Below are 26295 nucleotides of genomic sequence, written 5' to 3' on the forward strand. Positions count from 1 at the left end.
CAACTTCAGCACTCTCAGTCTGTTTCTCTGTATCTCTTTTCTCTTCCTCAGAAAAGAGAAAGAGGCATCTTGAGCTAATGAGAGAAGTGACCATTTTTAGATGAAGACTTTAAATTAAAATTTCTGTGTAAAGTAGACCAGAGATGTCTTTGTTACTTTGGTTTGGGTCCACCCTACAGCTATGTCTATCCTTCACCCATCTTTAGATGAGAATTTGATGATTTCTTATGATGCTAGTTGCAGTTTTCCTCTAGCTATCGTCTGTGTTTCTCAGTGGTATTTTAATCTCATGCTTATTTTCCTTACAGGTTAACTATTCAAGCTCACCATCATATGGTCTGTCCTTCATCTTTCATTGAAAATAGCATCTGTGAGTGGTATCATATTAGCTGAAAGTGTGGGGGAAAGTGAAGTCCCTATGACCAAACATTCTTTAAAAGGCTTTTTCTTCCTCATATTAATTTCCAGGGAGGAGGGGTGTAGCACAGTTAATCTCATTTAAGAACTTAGCTTGCCTAAGTTCTTTTCTCAAACATGGTATCTCCAGGTCATTGTACACTGACTTTTGTGCACTATCTTTTTTTAATTTCATGGACAAGACTCTAGGTAAACCACTCGCCTTTTAGGTAGAAAGGTTAAGAAATATGGTTATTTTAACAAAAGACTGTCAACCTGGACATGGGTTTAAAGCCTCTTATGAGTGTATACTATGGAGGTGTATCTGTAGCCATATCTCCTGCTACAGAAAAGCACCTGTAATAGCTTTTCCAGGGAATGCCCCATTCTTGAGATCTGCACAATGGATACCTGAAGTTCTATGCATTCCTTCACCAAGCCAAGCACTTGGAAGAGTATCTTGAATTTGCGATCTTCATACAGCTTCTGACAATCCTTTTCATGCGACCTGTGAGTGCAGGGAGGTAATGTTCATAGCGATCCATGTTTTAAAAGTGGTCAAAGACTCCAGAGTAGTTACCAGTAGCATGAAGTTCTTCCAGGCTAAGACACATATGGCTAAAACATTTTTTTTTTCTGCCCCTGTATCTTACTCCATGGATTATGTGTTGTGCTGTACCTGGATATGCTGTGGTAGCATATTACCAAAGAAGCAAAAGAAAAGGGTGGAGAATGAATGTGACCCAAGGATATTGCTATGCTAAAGTATTTTCAGGAAGTTTTGATTATTTAGTTATAGACATGTAATAAGTTGAATGTGCATACATACACACCATGCACATTAAAGAACTCATAAGTGACTCTTTTAAGGTAGGCATCCCTGTGTGTGCATTTTGTTCTGACAAACCTTGTGGTTAGTTGTAGATATCAGCAGGAATTTTACTGCCTTAATGCTACAATCCTAACTGTTAGAGCATTGTGGCCAGGCTCTAGAGCCAGTAGATGCATTTAATATTTCTTCCCTAAAACTTAATTGTTTTCCCAAGTCCAGTAGATAAACCAGTGGAAGATAAAGTTTGAATACTGTTTGAAAATTTTGGTGTTTTCATATGACTTACCCCTTGGGATGTGTAGAAATTCAGTGTTTTTCTCAGCTGAAAATTGCTTTGCTTTTGATGTTGCAATATTTAGTCACTTCACACACATTAATAGTAGTTGTGTATAAGAGTTGATTTGTGTCATGAGGCAGAGTTGTGTGACATTAAGTATATCTCTTCTTTGCTATGAGTAATCTGAACTAAAACAGGATGAAATCTGAACGTGTCAAAATAACATTTGTTGCTTTATTAAAGGATTACAATATTACAGGGGTAATCTAATATATTAATAACGCTACTTTCAGTTATATACAACACATGCTACATCACACATCAGTTTAATGCACATCATACTGTTGTAAAGAAGTGATGAGGTAATAAGGGAAAAAGTGTGCAAGCATGTGCACACAAATGCACAGTAAGTATCATACAGACTTACTGAAAAAAAATTGAACTTCTAGAGGCTTTTGCTCTCCCTCTTATATGCATTCTTTAACTTATATTTTTCATAGTAGCTGCTGTTTTGAAATGGGTGTTATAACAATCTGTTCTAGAAACCTGTCTCAGAAGAATATTAGAATTATTCCAGTCTGTGTTTCATAGTTGTGACTGACCTCTAAATATAGATGAGTAAATCTGTTTAATAATTTGACAGTAATATGTTATAATTGTGAAATATGGTAAATATAACTTCTCTTGGCTACAGGTAACTTCTTTATATAATTTTCATCTACTGGCTAAGGATATTAAATAGCTTATATATTGGTATCCATCATTTGCCTGCAAAGTTGGATAGTCCCTTTAATTTATATCCAGCCATTTCTGATTACAGAGGCTACACAGCAGGTAATGACTGAAGTCAGGTACAAAATACTGTGACAGTTGTTGCATAGTATAACATGTTGGCTATACAGCATGTTATATCTGTTGTAAATCTGGATTAATTTCCATATGTAGGTAGCTACTTCATTTTGGTAAGAAAAATCATTAGGGTTTTTAATCTAAAATATTTGAATCAAATGTGAATTCTAATTTATAGAGAGCAGATTATTAAAAATGCTCAAGGTGAAGGGGAAAGGCTGGATTTATCACGATAGTAATGTTTTGAGTATCTGCTCTCAAAATCAAATTATATAGTATTACCTTTATTCATGGCAGTTAACAAAGATTAAATCAGAATAATCACACTAATGTACATATACCAGCTACACAGTTCAAAGGATACAATTTCCTGTGTCAAATGATTGCTCGTAATAATAATAATAAAACTCTTGCTGTACAGTTTGTAATATTTCCTGTATTTGAGAATATTTATACATAATATAACATACAAAAATATTTAAATGTTGTGGCAGTATTTTTACCATCCAAACTTAATTTACAGGGAATAAAAACCGGAAAGTTTATCTACAGTCCATCTAAACTGCCAGTTCTAAAAGGCTTAATATAACTACTTTGAGTACCAAGAGGTGTTCTGAATGTTACGTCATTTCAGTTCCTTTTTTTTCTTAAGCTTTTTTTCCCTGGAATGATTCTTGAAAATATAATATACAAGCCCTCACATGTTAGCAATAAATGTACAATATCTTACATTCCTCATTTCTGAAAAGATAATTCCAGGTAATAACATCATAGCTTTACATGATTTTTAGAATAAGACAGCAAACCAAGAGAATTATTTCAGTGGAATGTGTTGGGGTTGGGTCTTATCATCATAACAACTTTCTTTAGTGAATATGATCCCCCCCGGAATTCAGCCCAGTATACACCATCCTGATATCGACTGCGGTAGTGTCCTCCACGATACCAAACTCCATTGAGATTTGAATGAGCACATGCATTGTACCACCATCCTCCCTTCTGGTAATGAGCACAGTTACCTGCAAAAGAAAGCTCTGATTCAGTCTTAGGAGTAAATGAAAAATCTTACAGCAAGCAAGCAAGCTAAGCACAAAACTTTTTTTTTTTTTTTTTTTTAAACTGTGTGTTTATACATGTAGATATTATGTGGTACGAGGTGAATTTAGGCTTCTTCAGGAACCAGTAGTTAGGTTCTACAGATAGACTCAGTAGTGTTACTCTCCCTTGCTGGAAAATTTGTTTGCATTACTGTCTCAAATAACTTCCCATAGCATATTTTACAGAAATGATAAATATTTCAAAGAGATTTTTTGTTTCAGTGTTAGTACATATAAGGGTTGACACATTAGTTTGTGCTTCATAAGGTACTAATTGAAAATACTCTAAAAATGTAATTTCTTTTTTTTTGTGTTTGACCATAAGTATTTTTTTTCCTTTTTAAAAAAGAAGGGAAAAAAGGTGGGGGGGCGGGCAGGGAGGTGGGAGCAAAAAAAGCAAGGCAACTGAAAGGGACCTTGTACCTGTGTATACATCATGGTCCCGGTCCAGCGTGGTGAACTGTTTACCATTGTGCCAAGTGAAAGAATCTCCCGCATTGCCATTGTAGCGTCCCAATCTCAACTTGTAATATTCGCTCTCTGGCTCCAGCCTGAAGCTAGCATACTCAGCAAATACTTTTCGACCTGACCAGTCTTCCATTGTTATGAGCAGTTTGTAGTTGCCTTGATTTGTTAACCAATAAATATTTTCTAGTCCAAGCCAATATTCTCCATCTATATTACCAAATCCTTGCTGTAAAGGAAGCAAGAGAAGCATGTTAATATTGTGCATCTGTTTTAGTGGTAAATCTGAGTGTATTCTTAAGTAGAAAACCACAGTAATTTATTTTAGAGACTTCCTCTTCTTGTGTGGAACACACAAGTTCCTTTTCAAGTAAACTGTTGGCCAGACTCTAAAATCACCCTTTAAATTAACTTTACCAATAATTTTTAGAGGGTAGAAAACATTAAACTGCTCACTTGTCCTAACCTTGTATGTCTCCCAGTTCCTGAAAAAGTTGACAGATCCATCCAGCCGCCTCTGAATGACTGTCCAGCCACCAGGGTCGTGCCGTTGATCACACCAGACCTGCATAAGCTGGTTTGTGTTTTCTGGTTTTACAAGATAGATGGAGCTTGTATCATGGCCATCTTCTAATGCTTGTAGACAGTCTCTCCAGGGCCCTGTGTCAAAACAGAAGGACTCTGCATCAAAAGGCAATCGAGCATATCTTTAATGCAAGGCAGTATTTGAATTGGTAGCTTTTTACAGTAGATTTGCTTTTGCTGAATAGCGCGTTTGTTTTTACTCTTATTCCACTAAGTGTTTTCAAACAGATTCATTTGTCGTGACTTTTATTTCCAGAACATTTCACAATGAATTAGTGATAAAGGTAGATTTAGTTAGTTAAAAGCAGCTGCACTTAAAACATTGATTATATCTTCAAAGAAACTAAATATAAATGACTCCATGGATAAGTATTTATATTAATTAATATTAATAATTTCCTTTAGAAATCAAAATGGTAAGTTTGACTTTGTTTCTGTCTTTGAGAAATTCAGCTTTTTAGATCCCCCAAAATGTCATTGGTATGGACACTAACAATGGAACCAGCAACATAAATTAAGAATGTAGGTGTTACTGTTGCCACCTTAATAAATGACAACACAAAATAGAAATGTAAGATTTGTAAGATGGAGTGCCTGCTTACATAGTGAGAGAAATTTCAGATAAATGAGAAGATAAAATACTTCATATTCACAGGAATTACGGATAATGCTCTCCTGTTTTCAGGAGAATGCATTTTTTTCCTTGAGTTTAGTAGAGCTTACTCTTTTTGAAAGTATAAAGAGCTTACTCTTTTTGAAAGTAATGACACTAATGATTTTTAAAGAAATTTTATCCAATGGGAAAATAGTTAGATTCCATTTTTATGAGTCTGAGAAATTTAGATATAGAAGATTTAGGAGTCTGTGTTGATACCTGCAGACAGTCCCCCCCCCCCGCTGCTTCGCTGCCGAAGCAGAAGAATGAAGTCCACAAGAATCCTCAGTATTAAGAGACCCTTGATTGATTTTTACCCCACACACAAACACTGAAGGAGGAAGGCTTGTCAGATCTTCTCATGAGGAGTCTTAATGAAGCATATGTTGCTACCAAGAGTAATTTATCTTGTAAATTACTTAAGTTCATCTACCCTTTTTCATAATTCACTGTCCAACAGTGGTAATGGTAGTGCTACGCTTGTACTCAGTAAATGAGTTAGTAATAAATTAGTTTTATAGAAACAACCTTGGTGTTGTGGGAGGTTGGGGTTTTTTTGGTCTTTTTAACTAGTTAATCAAAAAATCAGTGTACCAAGAGGGAATCCAAGTTGCTGGTCTGTGGCCATGCTGTGTTGTCCTTGTTTCCTTAGTCATATTCACAGACTAGGAGTGCTGTTTCTAAGGCCCTTCTACATTTCTGTTGTGCCTAACTGTTCAGATTTCTGGCAATTTAGATGTAGATGCAGTATTCAGTGGCACAGTTGCACAGCTTATTATGAGAGGTTGAAGAAGGTAAATGTAATGAATGCTGGTAATTTAAATTGCTCTTGTTTATGTTATCACAACGTGTACGTAGTGGCACTTACGAAAACCAAAAAAAGAACTTGTCTGTTCAAAGTAATTATTGAAGAAACTCCTAAAATAGTTAACCACAGATCTTTGATCTTGTCTTCATAAAAATAAATATATAACAGTATATGATGTAGTGTTTACAGCTTTCTAATCTTGAAGTTTCTTTCTAGGCCCCGTGGCAACAGTGCTCTATGGTACATGATTCTTTTCTCTGAAAGTGCTTTAAGATTAACATAAACTATTATAAATACTTCAAAGCAGAGTTTGCTACTACTTTTCCATGACAGGTGTTTTTTCGTCAGATACTAAACTTTCCAAAATTTTGACTAAGGTGTTTAGTCTAAGATTTGTCATCTGCTGTCAGAAATAAAAGGGAACATACTGAAGACAACTGGTCCCAGCACAGATCTCTGTAAGACACCATGGTTAATTCTGCCTCATGAAAAAAATACTTAATAATGAAGGGATTTTTATCATTTATTTATGTGAGACTCCTTGTACTTTGTAGCAGCTTTATTTAAACACCTTCAGTAAGAAACCTGTTCAGTGCTTTCTGGAAATATATAGGGACTGTATATCAACCAGAACTCCATCTGCATAGGCACTGAGCCCTTCAAATATCTCTAAAAGTGATACCAAACTGGTATTACAAAGCCCAAGTTGATTCTTATTCAGGGTGATTGGATGATGGTACGTAATTCAGATTTGTTTACTGCTTGTTATACTGTTCTTAGCAAATTTTCTATCAATTAGTGGATTTTTGCATTTTTTTCAGTGTCACATTTGCCACCTCTCATTCCTCACATACTAAGGCAATTTTTGGTGAGAGACTACACAGTAGTTAATTGTTTTGTATTCAGTTTCCTTTAGAACTCTTGGGGAATGTGCTTTACTCTTTGCAGTTTGTTAGTATTCACTTCTTTCATTGGCTTTATAACCTCTTCTACCAACATTTCGGTTTGAGATAAATCCTGCAGAATATCCTCTTTGCCATTGACCTAGTCAACACAGGAACCTCAAAGTGTCCCCTCAATGAATACTCATATCAAAATTAATTTAGATTTTCTACTGTTGCCTTAATTTCTCTGACTATATCTTTTTATCTTTCTCTATAAACTTCTAGTCACGCTTCCTGTTCCTGATGTGTTAGAAATCAGATTTATTACGCCTTTTTTTCCTTTTGCAAGTCGTTCTTAAGATTTTAATGTGTCTTTATATTTAACCTGACTCTCTATGTTCTTTTCTTATTTCCTGATTTGTACATGGCTTTAGTGCTTTGAATGATGTTGTCTTTTCTTAAAATACTGCTCTTTTACCAAGTTGCTTAACCATGACAAGATTTGCTGGTCGTCTCAAAGTCTTTTATTTTTGGATGTATGGATAGGTCTGAATTTCCAGTAGGGTATCTTTAAATAGTCTCTATGGTACTTGAAAACATTTTACCTTTTCAGTTAACACTTCTAGTTTATGCATGGGTGTTACAATATTCTGCTATTTTGTGTCATTTGTGTCTCCAAGTTTCTGATTGGCTATTATATCAAATCTTGCTACCTCCCCCAACTATCTAGTTCTTGGAAATTTTGTTTGCTTTTGTCTCTTTAGGTTTTGGGGTTTTTGTTTTGTTTTAAGTGGTAATATTTGTTTAGAAGCATATATATGTTTGGCTTAGCCTCACATACGTATTTTGGTCTAATATTTCTGTGCCCTGTTTAAATAATCTGTCTTTCAGATTACACTTCAGCATTTCTTACTTGAATTTTGTCCACTACTCCTATCCAAAGATTTTACTTGATGGTACAAAATCTGCGTTACTTCACCTAAAGGGTATATAAGTTTAAACCATCTGCTTCATTAAGCCATAATTATCAGTATGAATATATATTATCTGTGTTCTTATTATGTATGTTCATTTTTGTATACTACTAACGCCTTTTTTGAAAAATTCTGTGATCGTATAAAATTATCAATACACTGTATGTTAATACTGCATTGACCTTAGCATTACTGTTTGCTGTTTATTATTTAACTATTTAACTTTATTTTTTATAATGCAGCATGGATTTAAAATGTTTACCTAAAGGTTTTAGCTAGTAGAGTATAATAAACTGGTTGGTGTGCATGTTTTCCTAGGAATAATGCCTTCTATAACAATTGCACAAGAAAACATACATTTCGTAATTGATATAACTGGCTACTAAATATTTTGTTCCCAGAAAAAGACTGTTGGGTAAGGATGATGAATCAAATTCATTCAGTTTTCACATTCAGCTTCCATTTGTCTTGTGTTTAGTCATCTTCCAATGTTGCACTAGCAAATGTATACAAAGCAAGAGTTTTTTGATAAGCTACTCATGTAAGTCTGTTTTATACAGCAAATGTAGCAGTGCTTCACATAATAGTGTTTGTCCTGTTGTCTGTAGAATTCTGCACTCTAGTTTGTTTTTTCAGATCTAGTTTAATTGTTGACACTGTGGGCTAAACTTTTTGATGTTATAAACTAACACTCATTGTAGATAAACAACATCTGCTTTTTTGCACAGGCATATTAAAACTTGTAGTTGTAAAGCATTAATGTGTAAAGTAGTTGGGGTTTGGTGAGTCATAGCCCTACACCCCACCCCAAACCTCTGGGTTAATAACTCCAAGAAAGGAGTTGTTAGTGTCACAGCTAAACTATTTCATCCTGAAGTCTTTTATTAGGCTTTTAGCTCTTCCATGCAAGTTTAAGGAGCAATGTTCCTAAATAAGACTATAGAAATTTTACTTGGAATTCATATTTTCCTTAATAGAATGGAGTAAAATACAATTGTAGTTATTTTGAACAATCTCTGTTGACTTACTGGCTATTTACTGATTTTGTTGTTGTTAATTTTTCTGTAGAATTTTAGTGTTGTGTACATGTTCAGTTTTGCAGACAGAATTAAACTTAACTTATTCTTTGGGGCATGAGTGGGAAACAACAATGCAGAAATAAGAATTTGCAGCAAACGATATTTATGGATAAAATTGCAAATTCTTCTACTTGGAATCAAAACCAAGTATTTTTTACATTTTCCTTTATTTTTGCAAAGAACCAGCAACAGGAACGTTGGGGTGTTTTGTGTGCCTCATAAAGTAAGACTTTCTGGGAAATGCATGGATCAAAGCATGACACTAGTCCTTGCAGAGAAATTAACTTGTCTGTTACAGAGTGTGTATTTCTAAAATTACTTTATATCCAGTGATGATGCCCACATTTTACAATGCATTCTTTCAGTTTCTTTTCTCTAGAACATTTTACCATGAGACTGAGGTTCTTTAATTTAACTACATCATGTTTTTATGATTTACTGCCAATGTTGTTATGCAGTCATCAGCTTTTGTCACCTTGGAGGCAATAGAGTATGATGTCTTTGTTGAAATATCCAATGCTTCAAATATTCCTAATAAATTTTTAACAAGATGCTAGCTATTCTTCTATGCCTTACCTCTCAAATCTGACACACTATTTTTTGTTACTTGGCTAGTTGTTTTGGATTACTTTTGTGAATAGGGAGAAAATATTCAGTTGTACATTTAAATCACACTACACAGTAAATTACAATAGCAGGTAGGGAAAGATACTTCAGACATGACAGGGAAATAGTTCTAAATGACTGTCTTGTTTTAGATCATAGTTATAATAATGTTTTGTTCTGAAGTACCTTCCTCTGAGTGTAGGCATAGGAGTCTAGTGTCCTAGGATTGCATAAAGTCATTACAGAAAGGGTCACTGCTCTGAAGATTTTAAATTATAAGTAACTTATGAAGTAGGTTGTTTCAAAAGTATTCATGTAGAAAAAAGATGAGCACTTTATTTTATCGTAAGTGATGTGTGTAGAACTCTCTTAAGTTGGTTAAATTCATTTCTGTGGCAGTTCTTATGCTCTCCAATTCAGACTGCTGTTTTGTGACTGAGGTAAATGTGACTGTGCCAGTCATATTATTGGTTGGCCAGCAATAACAGATATTGTCACCTTTTTTAAAAAAAATAATTGGGGAGCAATTGTGTAAAATTTCTCTATAGTCTATGTGCTGCTGTTAGGAGAAAAGGACAGTTCTTTTACTAGATACATCTGTCTGGTAATTAGTGTTTTTATAATAATAAAATGTAAATCTTCCTTCTGAAGTACAAGTATGCTTTAAAAACAATGGTCCTCTTATCTTCCCTTGAAAAAGTGAGAGCATCCTGACTTTCAGATAGTTAGTTTTGATAAAATCACCTCTAGGGAGTCAAGCAGGCCTTTGAGAAATAGTACCTTTGTAACCTGCACAGTACCTGCTCACTGGCACAAACGTATTTAGCTACAAAAATACTTTCGTAGTATTGGATGTATAGGATGAAGACAGAGCTGTATAATAGAGACCACACATTTATGTTTACTGTAAAGACCAGAATAGGTTTTGATAACTGATTGTGTGAGGTGTATTGTATCGCTTTGGTCTTGCACTCACCTTTGCCAAGTTGAAGAATGTGAAATAAGTTTTTAAAATTGTGTCTGTGATTTTGCTAACCCAAACCACATGATTACTCTCCCAACCCTGTCTTTCTGTCTTGCATCTCCTAAATTTCTGTCTTCTGCAGTCATTAATTCTGTTTGGATTCTTTAAAAAATTCTCTAATCATATTTTATTTCTTGACCTTAACTCAAACAATTAAGTTGTACTAAACAAAATATTTTCTCAAAAAAATGTTTTTTCATGTGTAATTTAAAAAAAAAGAAAAGGGAAGGGAGCTAAGATTAGAATCATAGAATGGTTTGGGTTGGAAGGGACCTTTAAAGGTCATCTAGTCCATCCCTGCCTGCAATAAGCAGGGACATCTTCAACTAGATCAAGTTGATCAGAGCCCTGTCCAGCCTGAACGTGAATGTTTTCAGGGATGAGGCATCTACCACCTCTCTGGGCAACCTATGCCACTGTCTCACCACCCTCGTCTTTAAAAATAATTTCTTCCTTATATCTAGTGTGAACCTACCTTCCTTTAGTTCAAAACCATTACCCCTTGTCCTATCACTACAGGCCCTACTAAAAAGTCTGTCCCCATTGTTCTTTTAAGCCCCACCCATCCCACCCCCTTTAAGTCTCCCTGGAGCCTTCTCTTCTCCAGGCTGAACAACCCCAACTCTCTCAGCCTGTCCTCACAGGAGAGGGACTCCAGCCCCCTGATCATTTTCATGGCCCCCCTCTGGACCTGCTCCAACAGGTCCATGTAATTGCTCCTATGAATTAGAGTTTCACCTAATTCTGCTTTGCACTGATACTTTAACACTGCATAATGTTTCATGGAATGAGATGTCATATTCCAAGCTCATATATATGCCTTTTATGGATTTGGTGAGACTCAGTAATCATCCATAGTGCTTAATGGGGAACAGGAAGCTTGGATCCTTGTAGCTTTTAATTAATTTAAAATCATTAGTACAAATCAAAGGGAAATGAGATTTGGTTTAAAACAGTGAAGTAACTTAAGCCTCACTTTCTCTGCAGTTTATGTGCATAATTAACTTAAATGTTGTTTGGTTTTTGATACTTGTTGCCTGCCTCTTCCAGTGAGTTACCAACTTCCAACTGTATCTGTTGGCAGAAGAATACAGCAGATAAAAAATATATAGCAAGCTTTTGGAATCTGTTAGGGATAGGTTTTTCACAGATATCTAAAATAGAGAAAGCAAAAAAACATGGGATAGATTACATTTGATCCTAGTAAGTAAGGAAGAACTGGTTGAAAATGTGAAATGGAAAGCAGTGTAGGTGATCTTGATCATGAAGTAATGGAGGCCACAGTTCTTAGGAAAGGAAAGTGAAAAGCAAAACAAAGAAAATGAACTTAAATACAATAGACATCAGCAAATTCAGAGAATGTGCAGAGAAAACGCTTTAGACAGTCCAAGAGAAGAGTTTACAAGTTTGTTAAAGAGTCTCTGAGGACACTGCAATAGATTTTGCTATTGTAGAAGGCGGCTCGGGAAGATGGTAAGAAACTGACCTGGCTAAATCACGACCTTTCCAGTAGCTTTGAAAACATGAAGAAACCTCAGATTAAGTAGATGCTAGCCCAAAGTATTAGGCATGGCTGGTTGTTCGTGGGGTTGGTTTGTTTATTTGTTTTTAACAAAACAACAACAACAAAAAAAAACCCAAACCAAGTGTGGACAAAATGTACAAAATTAAATAAAGCTACTGAGAGTAGTAAGACTGTACTAAGTCTGTGATCAAGCGAAAATACTGGTCTGCTACTTTGTGAGGAAGGAGAGCCATCAACAGATTAAACTGAGAAGGCATTTAATATTTTTCTTCCATTTTACTTCAGTTTTCATTGCACAGGTTGGCTAGGATCACATGGTTAGTACAGCCAGGAGCTTTGGCAAAGGTTGAGAACTCAAGACACAGTACAGAAAGGATTGGATAAAATATAGGTGGATTTCTTTCCAGTGGCTGGGCAATTCTGGTGGTGGCGAGTTTTGTTTGGTTTGTGGCATGTTGGTTGTGGGTATGGGGGGCAAGGGATGTGTTTTTGTGGGTTTTTCATAGTTCATTCCAGACACCTGGCTGAACCATCATTTACAGCATTAATTGTGGAGAGGGATTTTGTTTGAGATGTGCTTTGTGCGTGAAGAACATTCTGGAGGATGAGAAAAAGGTACTAAATGTTCCTTGCCCCAAAAGAAAGGCAGGGAGAGGGGAGAAAGATACCCTGGAAGTGAAAGGTTAAATAGCTTAACTTCAGTTGGTGGAAATTTGCTTGAACAAATCAAAACTGCTGCAAACAAGAAAATAAGGAGGGAAATTAATATTATAATGGATTTGTGCAGCAGAAATATGAGACTTCTTTTTCTGGTTAGTTATATAGATAAGGGAGAAGTAGCAGATGTCAAATCTTATCTTAGAGTCATGGACTTTGGAAGGCATCTCTGGAGATCAACATGAAAAATAACTGGATAAGCAGTACTTCTTCAGGTGAGGGTCTAGGGGTTCTACAGGGTTTCAAGTTGGTTATCAGTCAATGTTTTACTTTGCAAAGAACGAAAATGCTGTAAAAGTACTATACGCATGAAGTAACTTTTCTATTCTGCTACGTGATGGTGAAGCCTCAGCTCCAGTTTGGGTACTTAAAAGAAAGAGGAGGGTGTGGACCAATTAATGAGTTTTCAGAAGAGTGTAAGAGGAAGGGGAAAGCTCTTAAAAGAACACTCAAAAGACATTTCACTTACAGAAAGGTAGGGAAATACTGTACTAAGCTTGAACCTACTTTGAGATCAAAGTCAAAATGTAATTACTGAAGAGGCCATCCTGTAGTGTATTGCTCCAAAGAAATTGCAGTAGACCTGATTTTCTCCTGATTAACATAGAACATTAGAATCATGATATTTTTGGCCGAGGTTCTGCATGCCACAATGCAAGCTGCAAGCTTTGGTGAATTAATCTCTGGCAATATTGTGAAATAACTGCTTTGTAGCAAAGTGTTTTAGAGACTGTGTTTAGACTGAAACACCTGTTCAGGTTTCTTCCATTGTGGATATTTCCATGGAGAAATGTCTTTTTTTTTTTTTTTTTTTTAATGTGGCAGTTGCATTATTTGATACATCTTAAGAGTTTGACAATGTCATTTGGAAAATGTTACCAATAGTCTTGGAATATGTTCTGAGTGCAGTTCATGAGCCTTAGTTTCAGATGTCTGTGGGTCCCCTATCTTTTTCTGAAGCAAGTACATGTTGCCCACACACTGAAGAACAGAATTCTCTTGTATGGGACACATAATACTTGAACTATTTTTTTTAAATATGTGGGACCATAGGTGAAACTGGATTCTTTACCTGTCATTTCTTTATCATGTAGACAATTGATCTCTAATGCGATTTCAGATGCCTCTAATCTTGCTTATGGCAGAACTCCCAAGACTCTTAATGAGGGCTGTATAATATCCCTTACTATTCCACCACTTGCTTCCCTTTGCTCATGTCTTAAGAGTGCAAGTGCCCTGTGTGAGGTACAGAGCAGATACATATTCCTTTTTGAGTTAAACAAGCACAAAAATTATCACATGCTAGATCAACAAAGTTGTAATAACTTCATAAATCTTTACACAAAAAGTGTCAAACCCCTTCACATGTCATGAACTTTAGCAGTTTGGTCTTGGGCACAGGTAAATAAAATTTAGATGGTTGACTGTTGATTAGTAATAGTTTTCTGCAGCGCAGCTCCTTTATCTCATACATGTAATATAAATGGTGGGTTGGTCTTGGCAAAGTAACATGAGAAAACTCTGTGGGGCTAGTGTGTCCGAATCTGTTAGACATTCAGAGTTCATTTTTTTTGCTTTCTTTTTGTGCTTGTATTACAACATGTATATTAAAAATACACAAGATAGATACACAGACAACGTCAGATCTAAGAAATCTCAGTTAGTTCAAAGTCATTAACTTGCATTTATTTTGCTAAATAAATAAATTGTCTGCATTTTTGATATTACAATTAAAATGTTGTCCACTGCATATTAGCATAAACTAGACATATCAATAATATTACTTACCAGATGGTTTATCAGTTGAAGTTGGAATACTAGTAACTGCAGGCATGGTTGGTAAGGTAGGTGGCAGAACCTTTAAGTTCTGATCACTCTGTATCTCATTAGTAGATATCTGGTTAATAATGCGATTGTAAGTAGGAGGCTGGTACACTTTATTTGGTGGCTGTGGAGTTTGTGGCAGTGGCTTTACGGATGGCATTCTTTGACAGTGTTCTTCCAGTTGGGCAATTATTATTGACTGATTATTGGCAATTGACATCAAATGTTGGTACTTGTGCTCTAAGTCTTTGTATTTGTTTGCAAGCTGCAACATATCTGCAGTTTGGTTCAAAATCTTATTCTCAAGCTGAGAAAGTTCTAAGGCATTGTCACGTTTTCGGATAATTTCATGTAGTAACTGCATATAGAGTTGTGTGACACGAGAATTCATATTTCTGCTCTCTTTTCTTAAGAGTTTAACCTCATTAACAATCCCACCATCCACCTCTACCAGTTGCTGGAGAGTTTCTATTTGTCTCTTTTGTTTAAGAAGTTCATTGTTAAGTAACTGTAATTCTTGTTTATTTACCCTGTTTTCAAGTAGAACTTCAGGCTCCTTAGAATTAACACAAATGGCACCTGTCACTCTCTGTTGAGGTACAATAAAGGTGTAAGTGCATTTGTCCTGTGGGTCACTGGAACGCTTATATCGGTTCATATAAATGAATTCTTGTTCTGCTTCCTCGTCATTGCCTTCAAATTCCTGTGTTTTGCTTGCAGTAGCTCCCACAACAGCTATTAGCATTAAACAGATGAATCTTCTTGTCATCATGATCCTCTAGTTCTGGTCAAATATTCTTCTGCAAATAACTTTTTAAACTCTGTTTTAAAATAAATTTAACAGTAAGTAACAAATAGGAAATCAATGCAAACTTACAACTGATAATCTGTTCTAAAACTTACAAAATATTGCACAGCAACTAGTATGTCTGTGTACAAATGAGGTATTTTTCTTGCCCAGCATGAACTTATGTTGGCTGAAAGGGACATCATGGGGAATAGTATCATTCTATGGCCAGAACCCTAGTTACTAGCTGATAGTTTGTCTAAAGCCTGCCAAGAACCACAAGAAACTAAGTAATAAATACTAGGATTTGAAGAGTCCTTTCTTCTAGGCAAGTACCACAAAACTTTCCAAGATTGGTGTTTCCAATTAAATATGAATTACATTTTCATTTCTTACAGTTACAAATATAAATGTAAACAGAATATAAGTTAATATGTGCTGTTAAAAAGTTCTAAAAATATCAAATAGCTCATTTGCAGTATTTTATAACTGCATGTGTATTGCAGGAGATATAGCTTGGGTGAAATGTAACAATTTTACTTTAGTCAGCAGTACTGAACCTCAGAGTTTAACAAAAAAAAAAAAAGGAAAAACTTACTCTACATTAGTCCTTAATAATCATAAATTAAGAACTCTACTGCCCAATTATCACAGATAGTAAAATCTGTTGTTTTTCCAGACTAGTAGAATTTACAACTAAAATATTTATCGTGACTCTCACTGGACATTGTCTTTACGCTCAGCCTGGTCATTTCACTTCATAGTCTCTTCTTGGAAGGGGAGAAACACATGCATATGTGCATCGTGGACAAAGAAGACCCCAGCTATTAAAATTAGCTAGTAGTGTTTATTGACATACTGCAACAGTAGCCTTTTGGTGAAATTACGCTTAGTTCTCAGAGCAGATTCATATTCCAAGGTGGAAATTTCAGGCCATCACAATCTCTTAAAAATAAGTCAATACCAGAACTTCATAGGCAACAGTTGTCTTGGAAACATGAGCTTAGGATTGCACTACTGCCAGGAATGCCCTTATCACAAATCACTCTCTTATCAGCTGCTTGAACAGCACTTTGATATTGTGTATTTCTAACAGCTTTTTGTTGTTGAATTTTAATAGGCATGTGTATATATAACCTAGTTTTCTTAAAATAAATGGGGGGGGGAGGCAGTATGGAGCTTTTTCAGTATATAAAGCCTGCTTGATACTTTTTAAATCAAGGTGGTGTTACCATCATATTTTTCTTTGCTTGTAAAACATTGCATGTGGAATAACTATTCAGTGTTTAAATAACTGTCACCTTACTGCTTGGTCATCTTCAGTACAATGAAATTTTTTAAATTATGTGAAATGATAGTAACAGCTGTGAGAAACTGGCATGAGTCCAGCTGAGTGCAACCAACATGGATAGGTAGATGCTGGCAGACCTGATGTATGAGGGGTAGCAGAAAGAGCTAGGTTTGTTTAGGCTCCAGAAGAGAAAGTGAAGGAGACATCTGACTGCTGTCTTCAACTAGTTAATGGCTGTTTTTAGAGAAGATGGATTCTTTTTGGAAGTGCACAGTGACAGTGTAATGGTCAATGGATACAAATTGCCTCAGGAAAAATTCGTTTTGGGTTTTAGAAAAAAAGAATTTCACAATGAGGGTGACCAAGGACTGAGCAGTCACCAAAAGAGGTGGTGAAATCTCCATTCCTGGAAACATGTAAAGTTTTGATTTAGGCAAGGCTCTGAGCAGCCTGATCTAATGTTGAAATTAGCCATGCTTTGCAAGACAAAGGTGAGGTCCCATCCAATCTGAACTGTTCTATGATCCTAGGCACCTGCTGACTTTTAAGAAATTTTTTTTGGAGTTTCAAGTCAATGATAGATATGCATGCTTAAATAATTATTCATACTAAGAAGAGATACGGTTGTCAGTCATTCACATTTTTCTGTTGTTTTGAAATAAACCATAGAAGTTTCTGTAAATGATTCAACCAAAAGTGACCAGGACTTGATCCATCTTAAAGTTTTTGGATATACATTTTTGCCTCAGTTTCTTATTTGGAATAAACTCATTTTCATTTTGCAAACGAAAAGAAATTGTGCTTTACAGAACTTGTCAAGAATCTTGAAAACTTGTCAGATAAAAGTTGGGAGTTTGACATGGTTTCTGTAAGTAAAGGAATGTTATTTGGAGCCCTGGAAAACAGGGAACATAAATTCACCCCAGACAGCTTTAACTTGCATAATCAGCATTTGCACAGCAGGTCACACTTAGAAACCCTGGCAGTTTTCCAGGCCTCATACTTCTGCACAGATGGACTGTTTTTGCAAATGTCTCACCTACATATAGGTGTAAAATGGGTTTTATTTCACTGTTTGAATTGAAATATCTTTTTCCCCCCTCAAAAACTGTAATTATTGTGACCACTGAAAAGAAACTGATTTTTTCTTCAGAGTTCACTTGTGTCTTTGTTACAGCATCTCCTGTCTTTAACTGAGTGCAGGATTTGGGGTGCACATTCTTTTCCAGGCTGAAGAAATAGAGTAACACGTAACAGTTCGATTTTTTTTTTTTTTTCCTCCAATTTTTTTAAGAACTGTTTAAGAAAAAAATGGAACAGAGTTCATCAGCCTCATCTTAACACAGCAGTTCAAACATCTTTCACAATAAAATAGACTATTTCTGATAGAAGGGACCTACAACAATAACGTAGTCCAACTGCCTGACCAATTCAGGGCTGACCAAGTTTAAAGCATGGTATTAAGGGCATTGTCCAAATGCCTCTTAAACACTGACAGGCATGGGGCATCAACTACCTCTCTAGGAAACCTGTTGCAGTGTTTGACCACCGTTTGCAGAAGGTAAGCCATCAGTGAATGACATCAGCATGATTAGACTGTGCTGAAATGCTTCTCTCTCATGATCTTGCCTGCATGTCACCTTTTCTAAGGTGTTCTTCCTATAAGAAAAAACATTGGAAGGAAAAGTACATTGGTAAGAAAATGCTCCTGTACAAATAGAAACAAGAACTATACTGTCTTCAGCTGTCCTTCTTCCTGCAGAGTCTGTTTATGAAGTGATCTCTTAAGTCTTTTATTGTCTGTATTTGTTCAGCTAAAAAATAAAGTGTTCAGAATGAGGCCTATTTGTTGCATATTGTGATGGACTACATAACATAAATGGCATTTCTTCTTTTCTGCAGTTGGATTCAAATGAAGTTTATAACCAACATGCTTGTTTGAACATTTCTCAATGATTAATCTTTCAGGGAGAAAAAAGGTTGCTGGAGGAAGTGGGGGGGGAAGCCAGAGAAACAATTTTAAGGAAGGACTTAATGCTCTTTAATATCTCCCTCTTCTTTTCGAGTAGGAGAACATCAGATTCCTAGGGCATCAGAATTCCTTCCCATGGGAAAGGAAGATATTATTTATTTGATGTTTAGCACACTAGCTTTCAGTTTTCTTCTGTTGCACTTATGCCAAGTAATTGCTCATACTCTTCGTACTTAACTAGTGCTGTTGCTTGCTGATCACTTGGTTCTTCCTGTTTCTCTGGCTTGGCCCCCCTCTTCCTCTCCCCTTCTCGCAGTAGCTCTTTGGCAGTGGACTGGGAGGGAACGATATTACTGGGGCCATATTTGTCCCCAGTGCAAAATTCCACTTGGGTAGCTGTAGACTTTTCAACCTTAGCATTGCACAAAACTACATGATAGAAAAGCATGCTTTCAGGTTTGGTACAAATTTTCTTAATGACTGGAATACAGCATGTTTGTCTTTTATCCTTGTACACCCTGACAAAACTTCAGCAAACAAGCATACAAACAAAAAACAGGAGAAGTGAAAGCAGCACACTTAAAAAGAAAGATAGGTGTCATTTTAATTAAAAAATATTGAAGTAATTTCATTTCTAGATTGTGGCTGTTCAAGATTGTGCTCCTAAAAGCACTTTTCATGGGAGTTGAGACAAACTTGCCCTAGTGCAGATGCACCTAAACCCAATTTTGCGTATGTTTAGCCTACCTGGCAGTATATATTACTTTATTCAGGCAAAATAATTTTTTTTTTCTGTTTGTCTTTTACCAGTGTTTAACTGCGTTGGTATGAAAACTTTTGGCGGCACTGTTGTGTGGGTTATAATCTTAGTATTTTTCATACTCCTAGCCAGCATAAGGACTTTGGTTAAAATTTCAGTTTGTAGACCAAATGTTGGCCTATCTGTGTATGTAACTGGAAGGAGGTAATAATAAGTTGGTTTCTTTGCTCATTCATTGTTTCCCCAACTGAGGATGTTCCCATGATCTGGTGAAAAAAAAGAGGAAATAAACTTTCTGAAAGGGATATTGGATGTTTCAGCATTTGATGTTTTTCCTGTCCCTTAAAGGGAAAAAGTAAATAAAACCTTTCTTCAGCTTTGTTTTGAAATATTTTTCTGTCCTGTACTCTGTCATGCTTATATGGGACTTTTGGTTAGTCAAAATAGATTACCTTTTGATTGTTGTGAATATCTTTAAATTTACATGTGATATTTCAACAAGATTCGAGTATTTTACCATTTAAAATTATACAGGTGTTTCACATCCTATAGTTTAATCACCATTGTGATCCTGTAATGATAAAGGTTAAAAATATTTCTATGTGCAAAGTATTACTGTTTGGCAAATGTTCACTTTTTTTTTAATCAGCTTGCCCTAAAAGGAAGCATTAAAGGTAGCAATGTCAGCATATGATCTTTTTTTTTTTTTAAGCTACTTATAACAAAATACACATTTCATTGTGGATATTCCAACATGTATACCTTTTTTCATTATTTGTTGGTTCTGATGTCATGCTTCAGAAGGTCTAATTTTTACAAAATAGACTGATTAATTATCTCTTTCATGTTTTATGAAATATTTTACCTATCCTTCGGATTTTTGTGTATAAAAGAGAATGAAGGTATGTCTCCATCAGATGAAGAATATGACTTGTGATAACATAATAAAGTATCATTAAGCTTATTTGAAAATGCTACCAGTAGCCTTTCAATGCTAGGGCTGTTTTTGTTGGATGAAATTTGTTCATAAAATAGATGTTTGCAGTATTACTCTGGAAGGAAAGGAGTTTATGAAAGCCTGATTACATACTGTCAACACTATTGTATCTAGATCTAAAATGGTTTTGCAATGTTGAGTCTTTCAGCCACTGAGAGACTGGCATCTTGTCCCCATAGTTTATACTATGTTCTTTTTGCAACTACACTTTTCAGTATTGTGCAAAAAAAAAGAGCTGAGACTATAGGAAGACCACTGGATGGTAGCTGAGCACTGAACTTTATTATGCTTTACTTTGGATTACAAGTCAGTTCAAGGAGGAAGTGTTTTGATTTTTAAGGAAGACATCACCTGTACTATAGCATTTTAAAGAAATACAAAAGCAAAATAATGATCTGTGTAAATCTTGTGTGGAAAACCTTAACTAAGACAAATGTGGAAAATTGCCTGGATTTCATACCAGAATATAAATTTTGTATCTTAAATGTATTGGTATGGGTTACTCCTACAGATAAGGAACATAGAAGAACCCAGTAGGTAAAAGCCGTAGAATTGCTTCTTGCTGCCACTCTTTGTTTTTCTATATATAGTAAACTGAGGACTGTTGGTATGAAAGTGTGATGCACTGAGCTATATAAATGCAGGTCTTGTACAAGTGATACATGACACTGTGTCTACCCTTGAAGACTGCTTTACAGAGAAGGCAGTTTTCTGTGCTAAAACTAGGATGTTACACAAGGGGATTTCTGGGGACTTCAGTAACTATTTGAATTGCAGTATAGTTGAACTTATTGCAAAGATAATCTAATTAAAAAAACACTACCAATTTTGTTTGAGGAGTTAATACATCTGAACCTGGTATATGGTGAAGATAGCAGCAATTCTCACTTCAAAAAGTTAGACTAGATTTTTAATGTCTTGTATGTTGTAGCTCAGGAACTAAGGAGGCATTTTTAGTTCTCTTGGGCTTCAGTTATGATAATCATTGCAAACAAGGTGAAGGAGTAGGTCTCCTATGCGACTTTTTACAGTTAAGCAGGAGTGCTCAGTAAGCTGTCAAAATAAAACAGGAATTCTCCATTTAAGTCATAGTATCTTTGGGATAACGATTTGTTGTTTTTACAACAAACTGCTACCATTTTCTATCATTGTCACTCAACCTCACTAAAAAGGCTCCCAGAGTATTATATCCCTTAGAAAGTTGATGCCAGAATTTGGGGGATTATTTTTTTTATTATTTCACTCTATTTTCTGTATTTGGCTTTATTTCAGTGTCATATTTTCTTGTGGGTTTTTTTTTTTTAATAGGTGACTCATCTCATTAAAGAGTGGATAGCCAAGGTCCAGCACTTACAATTTATTCCCATCCTTGTAAATTGCTCTGACTCAAGGGTTTGTAGTCTAGAGGTTGGCTTGTTAAGAGTGCGTGCAGGTCTAACATGCCAGAATTGAATGCACCATAACTAAACTGATACTTCAGAGCCTTTTAGAAATAACCTGGATAGGTGAAAAAACACATATCTAAGAAGGATGAGATACACACTTTTTGCACAACACTGATACTTTCTGACGTTTCCCTGTATGGTTGTTTTGACTTAGAAGAAAAAAGTAGCAGTGATATTCTACATACAGATGAGTTCAGCGTAGATCTGTTACAAAATTAAGTTCTGTGGGTTAATGAGTTCTTGTTTGCTGGTCATATCTAATATAATGAGGTTAGCAGTCATTTGATGGGCTGGGATGGCTTTTCCTACATACCTTACATGCTATGGTACCTTTTGTGGAGATTCCTTAAGCCTTTAGACATATAAATGAAGGCATGTTCACAAAAGGCATAGTGTTAGCTATTACAGCATTTATTCTTGAAAAGATAAACTATTTTGATTGTGAATTCACACATTGTTTGGTAATTGTCCATTCTAAAGAAGAAACATGAAAAACTAGCAACAAATCTTCACTGTTTCTTTAATACTTTTGTCTGGTATTAAAAGGAGGTTTTAGATTAGTGCAGTTTTACATTTTAATTGGATTAAAAAAGCAAATGGAGCAAGGGTGTCAAAAATGTAAAATCCTACTATAAAAAGATCAGAGGGTTTGGTTTTGGTTTTTTGTTAACAAACATTAGTTTTTGCTTCTGCAGAGTCCTTTGATAGTCAGTGTTTGTGGACTTACAGTTAGCTGGCATGTTCCAGGCACCAGGCCAGTAATATGATCTGGATTTCACAATACCATTGTGATAAGATAGAGAAGCATGAATTTTCTGAAGCTGCTTTCTTTCTTACTCCCTGCCCCTCTTCTCAGAGCTCATGCTCTGTTCTTATTCCTTCTCCCAAACATTCTGTTGCATGGAATTATATTAATCCATCCTCTCAATTTTTCAGGTAGTCTTCATATTTAATGTGATTTATTAATTTTTGCTTTTTTCTAAGGAGAGGGACTTCCACTGGTACAGGTTTTCTTTTAGAATTAACTCGTGCAGTTTTATTTTTAGATGAAGATTACTGCTGTGAAAAACCTGAACACTGATATTTTTCAGTTTTGTTAAAAGGAAACGGCAATTCACAGTGAAAATATAGCACAGTAGTATCCCTGCCACATGTATTAGGAAAAGCTTTAAAGTTTTGTTTGAAGTTTTAAAGTAAATATAATAGGGGATAGGGAAGGGCTGACACATAATAGCATGCAGTTTCAGTTATGAAAACATGATGTAAAACTAAGCTGAAAAAATTTAACTCCAAACTTCTGGGGGGAATAATGATTTTGGGGTTTTTGCCACTAGTTATTTGATTCCATTGTAAGCAGTGCCACACTGACAGAAACCAATTAATTGCTTAGATACTTTTATTATAATGCATTTTATACTCAGCTTTTCTGTCCACTTAAAATTGTGGTGAAATTCTGGTTCAAGCACTAGTTCATCATTCTTAAAAAGGAAATACTTTTTTCACTGAGGGGAATGGATGACTAAAGAAACACTTCAGAATGTGAGAGTATCTTAATTAGGTCTTGGAGAACTTTTGTTTTGAAATACTATGAAGTGCTGCAAGAAACTTCAAAAGATTATGTATCTTTCGCTGCCATGTAACTTTTTTCAAGTTTTGGCAAAAGATAGGGGTTTTTTAGTTACAAGAAGTACAAATTTTCTTTCTGGATTACCAAGAATTTTAGTCATGTTGTTTGTGGATTGTTCTTTGTGCTTTACTAAAGTTCTGTCATAGATGTGGAATGTAATTATTGAGAGAGCGCACTGCTTTTGTTGTTGCTTCCCTCAACAGTGGCCTCACCTTATTTTCACTTAATCCAATCACTACCAAAAAGTGCTCATACTGTGTGTGTGCTCATATGTGTCCATAACAGCCCTTAAACAGATTCACATTTTAATAAATGTGACTCATTTTGCCCATGAAAAATAGTAGTTAGATCATATAGTAAATAGTTAATGCTTACACAATGGTATTCATACATGCTAGGCTCCTTTTTAACATGACATTTTTACAAAAATCTTTCAAATATTTATTTTATAGACTCTATTGAAGTTCCAGGAACTTTTGTATCTCCTTGATCAGACATGAGTGTAAGAAAGACTGAATGGCGATTTCGTAATTTTTAACACAGGTAGTCCTTTAGAAAAGTTACCACAGAAATTAGCATGTCCTAGAAAGTCTGTTGAAAAGTATATGCATTTTCAGTGAGTCTGAGGAAGCGTGAAGCCCAAAGTTACATGTAGCATTAAATAAGATTAAAAAAAATTTCATATTCTTGAAAATAATGGCAAGGAGGCTTTTCGCTGCCTAGCATCATAAAATGTCTCAGCTATCTTTACAGCCATATTTTAGTATGTTTTTTCCTTTTTTTCCTCTCTTTTTTTCCCCCTCCCCAATAAAAAAAAGCCCAGGCTTGCTGCGTTCTGTTAGGGAGCAGTAACGACTTGACAAGCGTACACACTCGCTCGCTCCTGCGAGAGTCCGCCTGGCTGGCTTTGCACAGCAGCCAGTCTTTGGACCCTGGACGGACAAGACCAGCTGCATACTTTAAACGCAATCCATCGGTACTACCCGTGCTTACCCCGTCTCCTTCGGCTTCTTTCTTCGGTCCCTTACAGTCCTCTCACCGAAGGCTCCCAGAACAGCTCGTCCACGGGAGCTGTGACATCTCTCTTGGCTGGTCGTGTCAAAAGCGTAACTCGTCAGTGACCTGACGTCTACAGCTGGGCAGCCCTGCGCGCCGCGCCGGGGTTAGAGAAGGGAGTAAGTAACGAGGGGCTCTGCACAATTCCTTCTTTTCTCTTTCTCCCTTTTTCTTCCGCAAGCCTTCTCACAGCCTGGCTGCCCGGGCTCGGCCCCGGAGGCGCGGGGAGACCTTCCGCGGGGGAGCGGGCAGAGCTCGACGCTCGCCTTTCAAAGCCTGGAGTCCATCGCTCCGCGCGAGGCTGAGGCAGCCTTACTTGAACTTCAGCTCCTTTGTGGCAGGCTTGCGTCCTGGTCGGGGAAAGAAACGCGAGCCCGCACCGAGCTGACACGTTCTGGTTGGACAACCTTCCTTCCTCCTCCCACAAGCGCCGGGGATCCACCAGCGGCAGGCGCCCGCGGGCTCTCCCGCCTCCCGCCCCGCCGCCGGCAGAGGGGCTGCCCGGGCCCGGGCGCGGTGACCTCACGGCTGGCGGGGGGCGGGGCCGGGCGGCGGCGGCGGGCGCTCCTCCGCGCTGAGGGGAGCCGGGTTCCGCCGCCGGCCCTGTCGTCCCTGAGGGGCGGCTCGGCGCGGGGGTTTCTCTGGCTGAAGCGCCGTCGTCGGCCGTCACGAGCTGTGGCTCGCGGCACTAGCCGGAGCGGCGGAACGGCTGTGCCGCTGCCGTGGTCGGTGACGGTCCGGCGGGAGAGCCGCCTGCCCGTTACGTGTGAAAACGTTGATCTGCAGAGTTAGGAAGAAACGCTGGAGAGGAACGTGCGTTTGGCTTTCTGGCTGGAATGCGGTGTCAGAATCCGTAACTGCGTAGGATTCGTCCCCAAAACGTCCGCGGGGGGAGGGGGGGCGGGGGGCAGGGCTACTTCCTGCTTAATAATCGCTGCACAATGTGCTTACTGAGGTAGAGACAGGGAGTGTTCTTCGCCGCAGACGCTGAAGCAGTCTCTGCTAGTTTTTACTGACGGGTCTGGTCCTCCTCAGTGCGAAAAGCGAGACACAGCAAGGCTGCTTTATTCAGGGTGGTGCTGATGCTTTCCATTTTTGCCACTTCCTAGGTCACTGCTAACAGGAAACGGCGTGTTCTCGGACATAAACGGAATTGTCCAAATTCACGCAAGCTCTGAATCTAATGAAGATTGAGGGTCCACAGTTTGTTTTTTTAAACATTTTATAACGTTTGCTTGCTAGTCGCGTTAGTAACGTAAAGCATGTTTCTCATTTGATTGGCGTGAATTCTTAACATTTCCCTAGAACCTTTCTAGAAATTTGCTATTGCAGAACTTTCTGTGCGTAGAATACTTATGGTTATTGGCTATCCCCTCTGGGTTTAAAGAAGATTTTTTGAATTTATGTAAAATTTGTCCTTCAGGTGTATTTATAACTTGCTGGGAACGTTGCAAAGAAATTACCAAAATTAGAAGTGAAACTTCACAATGTAAAGCTGTTCAATTTTTTAGCTACCTTTTATGAACAGTTTAGCAAACCAAACTGTTATTTCACTGTTGGTGTATATCATAGCCATCTTTGGAAAGCTACACCATACTGAAATAATGTTCATAGTTTTTCAAGCAGTTTTAAAGATCTTTGCATTTTGAAAAAACAGAAGAAACTAATATGAGAACACTTAGATTAATCAAACGAGGTTTAAAGGTATGGGATTAAAACAAACTCGATTCCTGTTCAAGTTAAAACGTGGGCAAGTAGTGGCT

General features: G+C 36.8%; 2 protein-coding genes across 8 annotated transcripts in view; one reads left to right on the forward strand and one right to left on the reverse strand.

Annotated features, from left to right (window-relative positions):
* Positions 1 to 26295, forward strand: part of RALGPS1 (Ral GEF with PH domain and SH3 binding motif 1) — a 154694-nt gene that overhangs the window by 46200 nt on the left and 82199 nt on the right. The gene's annotated exons all lie outside the window — the stretch shown is intronic.
* Positions 1720 to 25008, reverse strand: ANGPTL2 (angiopoietin like 2). Of its 2 annotated transcripts, XM_049833318.1 has the most exons (6): positions 24470 to 25008; positions 18192 to 18334; positions 14562 to 15418; positions 4383 to 4576; positions 3875 to 4145; positions 1720 to 3373 (listed from the first exon to the last, which is right to left on the reverse strand). In XM_049833318.1, the coding sequence occupies exons 3-6, from the start codon at positions 15367 to 15369 to the stop codon at positions 3174 to 3176; spliced, it is 1473 nt and encodes a 490-aa protein (XP_049689275.1). In that variant the 5' UTR covers positions 15370 to 15418; positions 18192 to 18334; positions 24470 to 25008; the 3' UTR covers positions 1720 to 3173. The 2 variants fall into 2 exon arrangements, with proteins under 2 accessions (XP_049689275.1, XP_049689273.1); XM_049833316.1 differs by lacking the exon at positions 18192 to 18334.

The sequence above is a fragment of the Accipiter gentilis genome, chromosome 29 (assembly GCF_929443795.1).
Source record: "Accipiter gentilis chromosome 29, bAccGen1.1, whole genome shotgun sequence".
NCBI lineage: Eukaryota > Metazoa > Chordata > Aves > Accipitriformes > Accipitridae > Astur > Astur gentilis.